The 13,309-nt window shown below is 36.3% G+C and overlaps 1 protein-coding gene across 3 annotated transcripts; it reads right to left on the bottom strand.

Annotated features, from left to right (window-relative positions):
* Positions 1-996: 996 nt before the first annotated feature.
* On the bottom strand, positions 997-11,928 carry LOC7474818 (probable serine/threonine-protein kinase SIS8). 3 transcript variants are annotated; one of them, XM_024586266.2, is made up of 13 exons: positions 10,749-11,925; positions 9,020-9,457; positions 7,631-7,734; positions 5,874-7,195; positions 5,720-5,760; positions 5,261-5,329; positions 4,117-4,217; positions 3,276-3,354; positions 3,075-3,173; positions 2,883-2,951; positions 2,079-2,128; positions 1,819-1,995; positions 997-1,412 (listed from the first exon to the last, which is right to left on the bottom strand). In XM_024586266.2, exons 1-13 carry the CDS (start codon positions 11,229-11,231, stop codon positions 1,253-1,255), a joined length of 3,192 nt encoding a protein of 1,063 aa, XP_024442034.2. In that variant the 5' UTR covers positions 11,232-11,925; the 3' UTR covers positions 997-1,252. The 3 variants fall into 3 exon arrangements, with proteins under 3 accessions (XP_024442034.2, XP_024442035.2, XP_024442036.1); XM_024586267.2 differs by having other exon boundaries at positions 9,020-9,476; positions 10,749-10,890; XM_024586268.2 differs by lacking the exons at positions 997-1,412; positions 1,819-1,995; positions 2,079-2,128; ... (1 more) ...; positions 3,075-3,173; positions 3,276-3,354 and adding an exon at positions 3,432-3,828 and having other exon boundaries at positions 10,749-11,928.
* Between the last annotated feature and the right edge of the window lie 1,381 nt (positions 11,929-13,309).

Consider the following 13,309-nt stretch of genomic DNA (forward strand, 5'->3'; position numbering starts at 1 on the left):
TGTAATTTGAGGGAGTTTAACTCCATTATCAGAGGAACAATGTTTCGGAGTTTCACAGAACTACCATGGATTAAGGTGAAGAGATTTGCGTGGACTAAACCTCCATCCTTGTTTCACTAGCATGACCAAACCCATCCCATGCGCCATCTTTTTTTTCACAACGAGACTGCCAATTTCTCCAACGCCTCCTCTGACTATGGAAACCTCCAGAATTTTGCAATCACTACTTACTTCCTTGCATAAAATATGCATCAGGAAGCTTGATAGATAGGTGCAGCAGAAGCTACGGACTTGAACGGTATGGCTTTGGCAGCAGGAACAATACAGAATGAGGTGTTTGGGAGGGCCAAGATGTAACATTTTCATTTTGGTTGGGGTGGCTATTACAGTTTCAAAATGTGATTTATTTGAGAAGTTTCAAAGAATAAGGGGAATTTTGAATTTTTTTGTAAACTTGGGGGAGGCGACAAGGCCACCCCCATTCGTCCCTGTTTCACGGCATCAGAGAATAGCTTTGCATCCTTTTTCTCCGCAAATATCTGCCTTTTTGGACCTGTGGAAAAGCCGAGTTAGTCCCAAATAAGCATTGAGAGCTTAGACCTAATGTGTTTAATCTCCATCAAACAAAACATGGCCGTTCTTACACAAGTTCAAGACTTTTTACTGAAGAATATTGACTTGTGAAAGTTGAATTGCTGGCCACTAAGATCTTTCTTACTGCGAGGGATTTTGGGTCCAAAACACGCTACTCAGAACAATTGTACGTTGCCCGACGAGTCACCTAGATGATTGACTTCCAAAATGTTGGCGACAAGTTTTTTTCCCCTGGGATCATTGCGCTTGCTGTCTTGTCTTCATGGCAGCACAAAGTTCACGTCATTTTTTATCTTGCCTCGGCTTCCATGGCCAAAAAATGGTTTACAACTACTGACTTGCTTCTCCAGTTCATGAAATTTCTGGGATGCAATGTATCGGCTGGGAAATGAAAAGAAACAATTGAAGAACAAAACATTGATTACAACAATTTTCAAATTAATTTTTACTAACAAATATACAACCTTGAGAATGGCTGAACAAGAATATAAAACAAGAAAGGTAAAAACAAAGAAAAAGAATCAGAGTCATCTCAAATCAAAGTATATGTCTGGTCTTCGACCAGTCTCTCTCATTCTTGTCCCACAAAGTCCGCGACTTGCCTCCATTTTTGGCAATCCAATGAGTTAATGTTCAGTTTGGTCTCCAACTTGCTCTGCTAGCCTGCCTGGTCTTCAGCTTCTTGAAACAGCTGAACCTTCTCACGCCCACTTCTCAATGATGCATTTGGTCTGGGCACTTGTGGACCAGTTATAGGCTTCTGCAATGGCTTCAGCGCAGCCATGATTTCTGCAAATGTTGGCCTTAATTTTGGATCTCTGCGGTTTTAAGAAATGTCAATTTTACATCGATTAAGTAAATAAATAAATAAAGAACATATCCAAGTAAAACTATATGCCATGTCTTTAGCAGAAGCTGCTGCTTTTGACACAAAAGCATCCAGACCCAATACCTGATATTTTCTCAAGATGTTGTTTTATGTTCAAATATGAAAATGAGAGAAAAGGGGCCTTGAAGTTCGTTACAGTATGTTCAGTGGAACTACCAGTTTTCATTGGGACAAGTATGGCTTCCATAAGTAGAAACTCTTTATACTCTAGTTTAACTCAACCAAAAATATAAACCAAAGCATGTTTGCAGACAGTGGTATCAAACTGAAAAAAGAAGAAATCAGGTGTATGCAGAGCAGTGAGGATAAAAGGACCCAAATAAATAAATACTCACGTCTTCCAGCAGTTCCTAATAATATCTGCAATTGTAGGATCCATATCATTTGGAATGTCGAGACGGCGATGTTGAAATCCAACCGCACCAACAACTTGCATTGGGTTCATTCCACCCCATGGTTGTTGCAATGTAGAGAGCTCCCACAATATAACCCCGAAGCTATAAACATCACACCTGCATTTTGATTCTTACTTTAATATAAGCATTTAATGAAAAGTTCATAAACATTAAAACAAATTTTAGAAATATTTGCATACTTTTCGTCTGAAGGTTCATTTCTTAGCACTTCTGGGGCCATCCACTCAGCCTGAAAAGTCATGTAAGAGGAAATTAAATTTTTATGAGTGACAGTTTTAATAGCAGAAAACCAACAGGTATTATTCAAGGAAATGAGGAACCAGATTGCAATAAAAAAATTTAATACATGTAAATGGCATAGCAGAAGCGCTTTTTGGTGTCAATATGTAACACACAATGTTCTACTCAAAGGTACCAAGTGGTACATGGTTCATTTAGAATATGCCTAACATTATGCCTCATAAATTTCACATTGCATTCAAAATTTTCCACTAACTTATTTCAGAATTTGGTCTATTAATATGTTTTTCTTTCATAAATTAAGCTCAGAATAGCTAATGAAGAGTATCCAACTCCATTTCAATCTCAAATTATCGGAAGGTTCTTCTCGATGTCCCTTTCTCACCAATGCTTTGAATTTGTTTCTCTTTATTCATCTCTTCCTCTTTCATCACATTCAAATTGCACTAAACCAAAAAACTACTAGTCCAGATCTTATTCAACTAATAAAAAATATTAGTGGTTGTTAGATTTGAAGATAATTATTCCCAACACATTTTAATATATTGGTACAAATCCTTCAATATAATAAAAATCACTGATAGTGAACAATCTCATATAATCATTATAATGTTATTTTTAAAATATAAATCCATATGATGCATGGACAAAATGCTATTACTTGCTTATAATATATACACATACATAAATACAAAATACATAGCTAAAACATAAAAAGGTACAGCTTATCAGGCACAGCTTACCGTTCCTGCAGTTGATCTTGAAGAGAGAAATGTGCTGTGCTTCATCCTCGATAATCCAAAATCACATACCTAAATAAGTAAATGAAAAGGAAAAGGACTTTCAAAGTCATGCTGGGTAAAACCTGGGAAATAATAAACGCATGGAATATATTTCAAATGTTTTTTCAAAGATGTTGGTGAAAAGATAGACACCTTAACTACCCAATTTTTATCAACCAGAAGATTGGGGGACTTCAAATCTCGGTGTACTATCATTGGGGTGCAGTTGTGCAAATAATTCATTCCCCGAGCCTGAAAATTTTCAATTATGAGAACCTCCAATGAACTCAGCACAATAAATAAAATTTATACTATTTGATATTTGAATATAGGTCAAAATTAAACAAATCATACAGCATCAAAGGCCATCCTCAAACGCCTCCGCTCATCCAATTGATTGTTAGGCCGGTGAAGTAATCTATACAAGCTACCTCTGCAAAATATTAGCATGCTTCAATACACCCCAACTAACATGAATATTTGGTATAGAAAACCTACAACTCTCAACTCAAAGGCAAGGAAACTGCAACTCTTGTTGAAATCTTGTCAATAAACTAGAATACAGCTTACAGGAAAAAGACTACAGTGAGTTTGACTAGGAAAAAAAACACTGGAAACATGAATGTTCCAGTGACAAATAAACAAGCCTGCTGACAAGATACAACATATGGGCTTTAAACTATCCGACCCTATACAAATTCTTCTGATGAAGCCATTTCAGTGGTTTTAAAAGCATTCAGTGCAAGCATCTGCTTTTCAACTTGCTACAATCTCATTTGTCATCAGAACTTGAACGTTTTCTCAAGGAACAATGAACTACATAAGTACTTGAGCATCATACAAATTGCATTTTAAACCCAAACTTATCAGAACAGGTCAAGAAGTCCTTAGAAGTGCTATTTGTTTCCTGCATCACGCGCCAGAATAAATCATATCAGTCTTTTCAAAAGGCTTATACAGCATACATGGGCTCTTGGGTGGGAGAATTTGGACAGTCCTAACATTTATCATGCTTGCATGAAAATGTTTGCTCTCAATACTCAAACCCATACCTTATGATTTCAAGTCAAAGAATGTTATCATTGGATCATTGGACCAAGTAATGGTCCATTCAGTAAATATTCAAATATTTACTTGCAGATGATATTATTTGAGATAAAATTATGAACATGGAAGTTATAGAGCACCAACATACCTAGGAAGAAACTCTGTAACAATTGAAAGATTTGGGGCACGAGTTACAGCTCCCATGAAGAGAACCACATTGGGATGCCTGACTCTCTTCATGATTCGAACCTAGCAATTCAAACCACAAACAGATTTGCTAAATTCAACTTTGGCAATGCAAGTTTTAAGGAAATCCTATAAGAAAAGATTTTGCTAACATGTATAGACAGAATGGTCATTTGCAAAATATGACACAGCTACACCTTAAAATTTAAAAACAGTTCACTGAGAATTCTAAGCAGAAAGGTACACTTGAATCATGCAAACCAAAAGTATTTCACCCTAAAATTTAAAATGTCAAACATGTTCTTAATTTGCAAAGACATTTTTTTATAATTGCAAAAATGAAATTTGAAGCAGCCAACATTAGCGTCAAATTTACATATATGAAAGACCAATGCCCAGTAATCATGTCATCTACTTAAACCGAGATATATTTTATGCAATGACTACAGTTTCCAGAATATGATAGCACACCAAACGGAGCACCGAAATCCTTCATTGACATTTTTCACGGGTTTAGCTGTAAGCAGGTAAAGGTGTACCAAAGATCTCAGACTAGAAGGTTAATAACTGGAACAAACCATTTGTTGCCAAGTATTGGAGAACCAAAAGAAAAATGCTCAAATTTTAAAAGAGTAATATATACATATCATGATTTGCAAAGTCAATTCAGCATCTAGGAGATTATCCCATAAAGTGCAAATTTTCTGTGAATATGCGCTTATACCTATAGCATCAACTTAACAAAGTGTCCCAATTACCATTAAATTTCTGGAAGATGTGCTCAATACTAGCATAGTTATTTTGTCAGCCTGTCTTTGTTTCTTCAGATCAGCTAGAGAATATGAAAATAACAATATGATCAATTGAAAGGACTGCTGACCTAAATCATATATAGTATGAGATACCTGGGATGCTGCATTATATCATGCAATAATGAGACTTAATGTGCGTGCTCACCTAGATATTTTCTAATAATATAAAAATTACCACAAGTTTAAGACATCTTCAACTGCAAGCATTATAAAAATATTCAACTATGCTTTGCTTTCAATGATATGAAATGAGTGAATTACTAACACAACAGCAAGAATAGAATGGGCTTATACCTCACTTCTGAATTCTGCAAGAGATTCACCCGTAATATCTTGGTCTAGGAACCTCTTCACAGCAACTTCCTATGAAATACAAGAGTCAAAACAAAGTCAATATATTTTCATAAGTGAGCATTGGGATAGAGTATTTATTATTGTCAGCAGATATTCTGTTTAGTAGAACTATATTTATCTATCAGAAGCAGATAGGCACAATCACGAAATCCCAGCTGTCAAACTTCACTGCAACTTTTTCCTTTGGCAAAACTTGCTTCCTTGGATTCCCTTCCCCAAAATTGATCAGAATCTTGTAAGAATCTTCAAATTCAACTAACTCATTCTGGCATTATTCATTTTGTATACCATTCCAAAAAAAATCAGTGACAAGAAGCCATTTATTGTCTTTCTGGCACATGCATGCAACATAGAGATAGCAAACAGGCTTAGCTTTAGGGTCAACAGGAAAATACTCACTGTTCCATGCCAGTCTCCACGATATACCTCTCCATATGATCCTGCAACACAAAGCATCCAAAGCAATCAGAGGAAACCTAACTGGGAGTACAGTTATCGAGATTGACAGTAGATATGAAGTCGTAAAAATAACAGCAAGAGCAGGTGGCAGTACCAAGTCCAATACGTTCACCCAAGGAAATTTCATCCCATGGAATCTCACACTCTGCAACATCATCCATCGCAGCATCAGACTTTGAGCTATCATTTCCAACTGATCTGTCAGATATTCTCTCGCCTTCTGAATTGGCACCTAAAGCATCACATTCTTGGCCACCACTGCCATGGCCTTCACTGCTGCGTCCTCCACTACCCTTGTCCCCACTACCTCGTGGCTCATAACCAGCACTATCTGCATCTCCATCACTCCGTGCACCCTGCTCATATTGCTTGTTGACAGCTGCTGTGGTTGCCACCACTGCTGCAGCTGTGGCAGTGGCAGCAGCTGCAACTGGTAGTTCAAGGTTTGAGTCAGTACCTGACTTTGCTGCAGCAACAACCATAGAAGATGCAACAACAGCTGCAGCGGCAGCAGCTGCAGCAGCTACAGGAACTTTTTTTACATATTTCACAGGAGTAACTTCAGACTGCAATGGTATGGGTAGTCCAGTGATCTCCCTTGTATCAAAAGGATGGTTGACCCCTGAACCCTCCACAGGTTTAGATTGATCAGGTGGATTACCAGGTGAACTGGCTTTATATGGCAGCCTATGAGGAGGCAGAGGAGGCAAAAATCGAGCAGGAACAAGATCATCTTGATCCTTCACACTTCGGATTTCAGTCCTCTGTTTGTGATCAACCTTATCTACTGTTGGGGACTTGGTCTCAGCAGTAGACAAATCCAACTGTTCAGCATAGATTTCAGTAAACAGGTTAGGGGGGGCAACAACACCACTTTCAAGCAACACATCGTGAAGTTTCTGGGCTAACTGTGGATTCTCTTTTGCAGCATCAATCATATATTGTGAAACATCTTTTACTTTCATTCTACGGGCAGCAGGAGAACTAACACCTTCAGTCCAAGAAGGAGAGCGAGCATGTGCATAAGGGTAAATAGGTCTGCCAGGAAGCTCCCGCACTGGCACCTTCTCAGCATTGGAAGTTTTTCCAAAATCATCTGAAGACATCGTAGATTCTTCTCCACTTTTACTCGGCCTAGTTAAACTTGCCCCCTCATGAGATTCACTTCTTCCATCAGATTGGTTCCCTACAGCAGCAATATTTCTCAATCTGGATTGCTTTTCCAATGTCCCAAGTTCTGAATGTTCTTCAAATGAACTTGTGTGTCCACTACTAGAAGAAGCTATATGAGAAGAGTCAATGTCTCTAGATAAAGGACTGGAAGAAAAGAATGTCTCATCGTATTCTATATGTGATCCAGCTGCATCAGAAGGAATAAGGGTGCCAGGGTCTGCTGTTAGATCAACAATGTATTCCCTGAAATTCACAACATCTATCACCTTAATAAACACTTTTATTAAGCATTTCAATCGTTTCCAACGAAATATTACAAATTTTAGAGGCAATTTACCATTTTTCAATCCATAGAATTTACAATCAATGGTAACAGCTACAGAAATGCAAAAACCTCATAAGAAAACTAATGCAAAATCATGTGTGCCACCAGCGGAAGTTTTCTTGTACAAGAATCTCATATAAGCTAGTTTGCAGAGCTAAAATCTAAAAGCTTCATCTGCATTTAAGAATCCATTGTCTAGAAGCATCAGAGATAGCACCTCACATTTGCATACCGAATCATGTTCTGTTCTACTGCACAGAAAAGATTGAGCTAAACACTAAACAATCCAGCAGAATTTCATTAAGAAACTTCACCACTGGAAGGAATAAATAAACTACTGTAACTGTAATTACCTTCCATCATCGAGCTTTACAAAGTTCATAGCTACATCATCAGAACCAGTGTACAGATGCCCTTTTACCAACCGGCATGGTATGCCAACACTATCAGCCAAAACCTACATAATCATTGAAACCAAAAGGTAGAGAAGAGAGGCAATTAGTAAGAAACCAAGACTTCCCAAACAGATTTTGATGAAATATGGCAAACTTAAAGCTCATAAATATGAAGAACAGCAACTGGTCAGAAGACTATATCAGTAATATGTCTATGAATTTTCAAACACTAACATGTGGAGGATATATGAAATAAATATTCATAAGCATGCTTTTCAGCATAAAACAAAACATGAAAGGGAATCTTGATCAGTGTAAATTTTCTCTGCTCTGGCATAGAATATGAACCACTGTATTACACTCTGTATATATGCTTCCTGAGGAAAACAATCTTGATCAGCAGAAATTTTCTCTGCTCTCTGGCATAGAATATGAACCCGCTGTATTACACCCTGTATATGCTTCCTAAGGAAAAAGATGTGATTACAGCTTCAGCAAGACAAACCATACAAAACCTCAGAGGGTTTCAGTAGTGTCAATGCCTTTCACAGGATACAGCTTTGCTTCTGCAATGCAAGACACCAATTTCCATATGCTAAGTTTCAGAAGGTTCAAACCAAGATTTCTATAAACAAATTTGAATTTCTGTTGCTTCATTAAAGATGAGAATATAATTGAATGGCTCACTGGTGCCAAGGACAATCACTGGAGATCACAAATCCGAAGCTGTGGTCATCAGCTGCTCTAAGAGAAGGTGAAACCACCTTATCTCAGGGTGAGTATTTCCTTTTAGCATGAATATTTATGTGTTAGTAAATACACCAATAATAATACCAGTCTTTGAAGAGGTTAGAGACTAAGTTTAAGAAATAAAGGTGCTTGGTAGGCCACTTCCTAAAAAACCTGATAGAGATTGTTTATCAAAGTTTATTATTGGATAGACAGGATATGCAGAGGCCAAACTGAGTAAATGAGGTGCATTACTGATATTTGGAGTTCAAAAAATCAAGGACCTGTTCAGTTCATTTGAGGAGGATGGTTTTGAACCTGTCTGTCTTATCTATAGATCTGTAAAGCATGTTCAAGATTGATTTCAACAAATCCATCATGACTATTGAAAAAATTTCTCCCACAGCAGAGACCCATTGTTGGATGCTTGAAGAATGTTGCATAGTAAGAAAGTGTGCTCAATGTGAGCAGGTAACATGCAAGCATAAACTTCGTCAAATTGTCCAAAACAATTTTCAAATATGTCAGCAGAAGTAAACCATTTACCTAAAAGTTGTAGTAGCACCCTAGACTAAGTGTATCAAGCACTAAGATAAAAAAAAATGAAAACTGAAGTACCTTGAACATTAATGCACGATGACGAGGCAAGCCAATTGTAAGAGAACCAAGTGGCAAAACCATGCTACCAAGGGTTGCTTTCAAACTATAGCTAAGACTGCGCCATGCTCTTGACAAATTGCTGGGATCCCCAACTGATCCACCCATGTAATCAGAAACTAAAACAGCAAGCCTTCCCACCAAAGCACTGCCAATGAAAATTTGACATTCTGACCTTGACTTGACAGTCATCTCCAGTGCCTTCTGTTCAAGTTTCAACAAACTAGCATCAGCAGCCCTATTGACCAGCACTGCTTCCCAGGTGACACCATCTGAGACTGGTGTTCCTTGCAAATCAACGAGAGGAGGCATTCTGTCTGTTGTGGACTCGGTCATGATTCCATACAGGTCATAAAAACCATCCAAGACCTTGTCATCATAGCTAAGAGCATTGTAATTCTGTGAAGCATGCATAAATCTACGATATGAGATTGGTTAGAAAGGAATATACATGTGATAAACTGAGTTCGAGAAAAGAGTGTCAACTGAAGGAATAAATCTAATGTATATCATATTAACTTCCTATTAGTCTACAAATATCTTCAGTGCATAGAAAAATGAGATATAAGCCAAAGCCAAAGCCAGAGACTGCAGACCAGGTTTAAAAAGAAGATAACAGAAGTCATAATCAAAAGAGAAACATTGACCTCTGCTATGTTTTCCACATGTAGAAAAAGTAACAAATGGAAAGCACTGACATCTTCCTGGTTGATTTTCCGGTGACAATAGGCCATTAGCATGCACTAATTCATACATTTATATATATTCCCTCCATCACTACAATATTCAAGACTGTGCTTTTTAATTTCTAGAACAAAACCATCAACTATCTCCTTGACAATGAGCATTCCAATAAGATCAAATAAGCATGATTTCAAGTCATTGATCTCATTAAAACACAGGAGTTGAAGGAACCAATTTCACACGCTAATAAACATCCAGTCATAGATGTGGAAAGAGGAAACTAAAAAGTTGTCAAGAACACTCCTGTCTTTACTACCACAACTTCACTTATAATACTAAAATTGAGAACGATGTAGCTTTCCATTTCCTCCCCTTTTTCTCTTCCAGCCAGCATTTTTGTAATCTCCACTAACTTGATGAAAGTTAAAAGGTCCCTACTAATTTTCTCCTTTCCTTTTCTTCTTTCATATGTACATGATCTTTCAGATTTTCTAAATTGTGAAGGTCATGATTTGTCCACTATTTCTGATTTCCAACTGGTTAGAGTTAATAATACAGAGGAGCATTATTGTGAACCTTCAACAATATTATTTACGGTGCCATAATGATACTATAGATTGATAGTTTCAGGTATTTCTTTATTTACAGGAGCTAGAAAGGATGACGAGTGACATAGGATTTCTAATAATGGCACCCTCATCAGCCATTTTTCTCTCCTTCTCTTTTTTCCGCAGTTCCATTATCATTATGTCGGAGACAATCTAATTCATGGAAGCAATTTTATAAATTTATTGGCAATCTAAAATTTGTCAGGAGAACAATCTAATGAACAAGTTCCATTCATATACATTTTCCTCAAACCATTGTATTGTATCATAGAGGAGTTGACTTAACAAGTAGCTGTTAAGCAAAAAAATTTCCTCATAACTTTCTACTGTATCTAGACTATGAAAAAGGATACTTTGAATAGATTAGACAGGGCAAATGAAGAGACAGACAAACTTACCCAATATCGATAAGCAATGACTTCAGCAGGAGTATTCTCGGGTGCACAAGAGCCCAAGCTTATTTGCTTAACAGCCTCAATCTGAACTGCCTCGGGATCCTCACTTGCACTCAACTCCAGAGCCAGCTGTATCTGATACTCCTCTTCAATATCAGGATCCCTGGAGGTGGTAGACCCTGAATCACGCCTTGCAGCTTCTGAAACAACATCAAAACCACTACTACTAATTGACTCCGGTTGCTCCACCTTCTCTCCTCTAGTCACATTTGAAGATGATGGTGGACTAGGACTTTTTCTATTAGCAACTGAACTTAACCAATTTGAAAGGCCAGAAAAGGGTTTATTCTCTTGGGACCTAGAATGCAAAGACTTATTATCAGGGGATGATCCATTAGTGGACTTATGGCCTCTTGATGAATTTGACCCCTCTGCATCCTCTGATTGATTAGGCATGATATGAAGCTTCTTGAGAAAGTTCTTCATATTCTTTGACTAATTTTTTCAGTGCAAAAGAAATAAAAATCTGGCCATAAACCTCTCCATTTTCTTGGACCAAGCATGAAATCTCAATCACAAAAAGTCTAAAATACAACCAATAGAAACACAAATTAAGTTCAAACCAATCCAAAACACGGAGATTGCCTCAAAGCCCACAACATTAACTGACCCTAAATCAACCCATCAATCCAATAAGCAGAATAACCATTTCAAGCAATACCCAGTTCATCTTTTCAAAAATCAAGAATGCCCAGATGCTTCAATTGAATGAAAATAGCTTCCCTTCCAGGGAACAGCAACACCCTTGCCTACTTGCATGCATTACACAAACAAGGACTATCCCACTAAACAGAATTGATCTTTGTAGCCTCCAACAAGAATAAACCAATACCAACACAGTATGGAATGGATCTTTCTTTGGATATAGGGAAGATGGTACATAGAAAAGAGAGAAGAAAGGGTCTTAAGGAGGGTTAAGTTTGGAAACAAGAAAAGGTAAGAGATGCAGCAGAGAGACAGCAAAGCCAAAGAGCAACAAGTGGGAGAGTAGGACTCGAGAAACAAGAAAGAATGACCCACTAGGAGTTTTTGAGGCACAAGGATTTCAAGGTCCCATAAAAAAGATTAATTTAGTGGCAAACAGAAACAATCTCAACTCGCTCACTCCCCCCTCTCTCTCTCTCTCTCTCAATCTTTATATATATATATATAAAAAAAAACTGCTCCTAGCTGTGTCTCTCTCTCTTCAGAAGGTCCAAAAACGGATGTCTCTTTCCTGGTCCCTCTCTCTAGATGGGATTGAAGTCTCAAACTCCTCCCTCCCTATGGAGGGGTATCATGGTGGGCATTAGTTGGAAATTTGTGAGGCATGGAATAATATTCAATTTGCAAGTTGAAGAGATTTTACATGGAAACTGGTACTATTTCTTCAACTTTTTTTCTTTTTTTTTTTTTCTTTTCAAATGTTTGACTTGTCGTTTTGTGCTACAGGCATCCTTTTCCATTACCTTTTGGAATTCGGACAATTGTTTTTAAACCGAATTGGTAAGGTAAAGAAAGGTGTGTTTTTAAAAAATATTTTTTGTTTTAAAATATATTAAAATAATTTTTTAAATTTTTTTATTTTTAACATCATCATATTAAAATTATTAAAAAATATTAAAAAAATAATTTGATATTTTTTATAATAAAACATATTTTTAAAATGAATCTAAAAAAATTATTACACTCTCAAACACTCATTAATCATAAGCTATTTTAGGTTTTTATCTGTTAATATTTTAAAACTAAAAATACAAAAAAAGGTAAGATTGTAGAGATAAAGATAAAAATATAAAAATAAATATATTAATTAAATAGTTTTGAGTGAATTTAAGTTTTTTTAAAATAAAAATAAAAAAAATAAACATAAAGAGACATAAAAAAATATAGACAAAGAAAAGTTATTATGCCCCGAAACAAATATTAATATTCATTATTCATTGTAATAATATAATAATTATATTACTCCTTGAACATTAAAACTTTGAACTAGAGATGTAGTCTTTTTACCATGACATAATTGTTTTTATGAATTGTATTTTGGTAATTTTGTTTTTAATATACAATAAAATTTTCTTATTTAACCATGTAATTAAATAGTATAATGCATATTACTCAATGATATTTTTGTATTTCTAGTTTTTTAGAATAGTGTAACTACCCTGATGTTCTTAAAGGCAAAATCAATTAAACTCTCATCTAAGGGTTTTTTTTCTATATCATTTTAGATTGTTTTTATTATGATTTTCAAGAATACTTAGGACATCGCTATAAATTAAATTTATTAAATATATTTTAAAAACAATTTGCTGGTGCGTAAGGGGTTGTCCAACCATCAAACACTACCTTCTAAGGCGACGTTTGGAAGATATTGATGCCCTCTACATGGTAGTATAACGCGTTTTCCAAGATTTCTAGCGATTTGTCATGACGATCATTTTTTTATTTTATTTTCTCTCTTCTCCTTGAGTTTTGCACCAGCCCCTGCAAAAATTCTAAACAACCCCTTCAATTTTTTTCTC

Source organism: Populus trichocarpa, chromosome 15 (assembly GCF_000002775.5).
Source record: "Populus trichocarpa isolate Nisqually-1 chromosome 15, P.trichocarpa_v4.1, whole genome shotgun sequence".
Classification (NCBI taxonomy): Eukaryota; Viridiplantae; Streptophyta; class Magnoliopsida; order Malpighiales; family Salicaceae; genus Populus; species Populus trichocarpa.

Bases quoted from the DNA above. Each gene is read 5' to 3' on its own strand.
- LOC7474818 (XM_024586266.2), bottom strand. From the start codon at position 11,231: ATGAAGAACTTTCTCAAGAAGCTTCATATCATGCCTAATCAATCAGAG. The intron at 9,458-10,748 runs GTAAGTTTGTCT...CATGCTTCACAG, and splicing joins TCATTGCTTATCGATATTGG to AATTACAATGCTCTTAGCTA. The intron at 5,761-5,873 runs GTACTGCCACCT...TTTGTGTTGCAG, and splicing joins GGGTGAACGTATTGGACTTG to GATCATATGGAGAGGTATAT.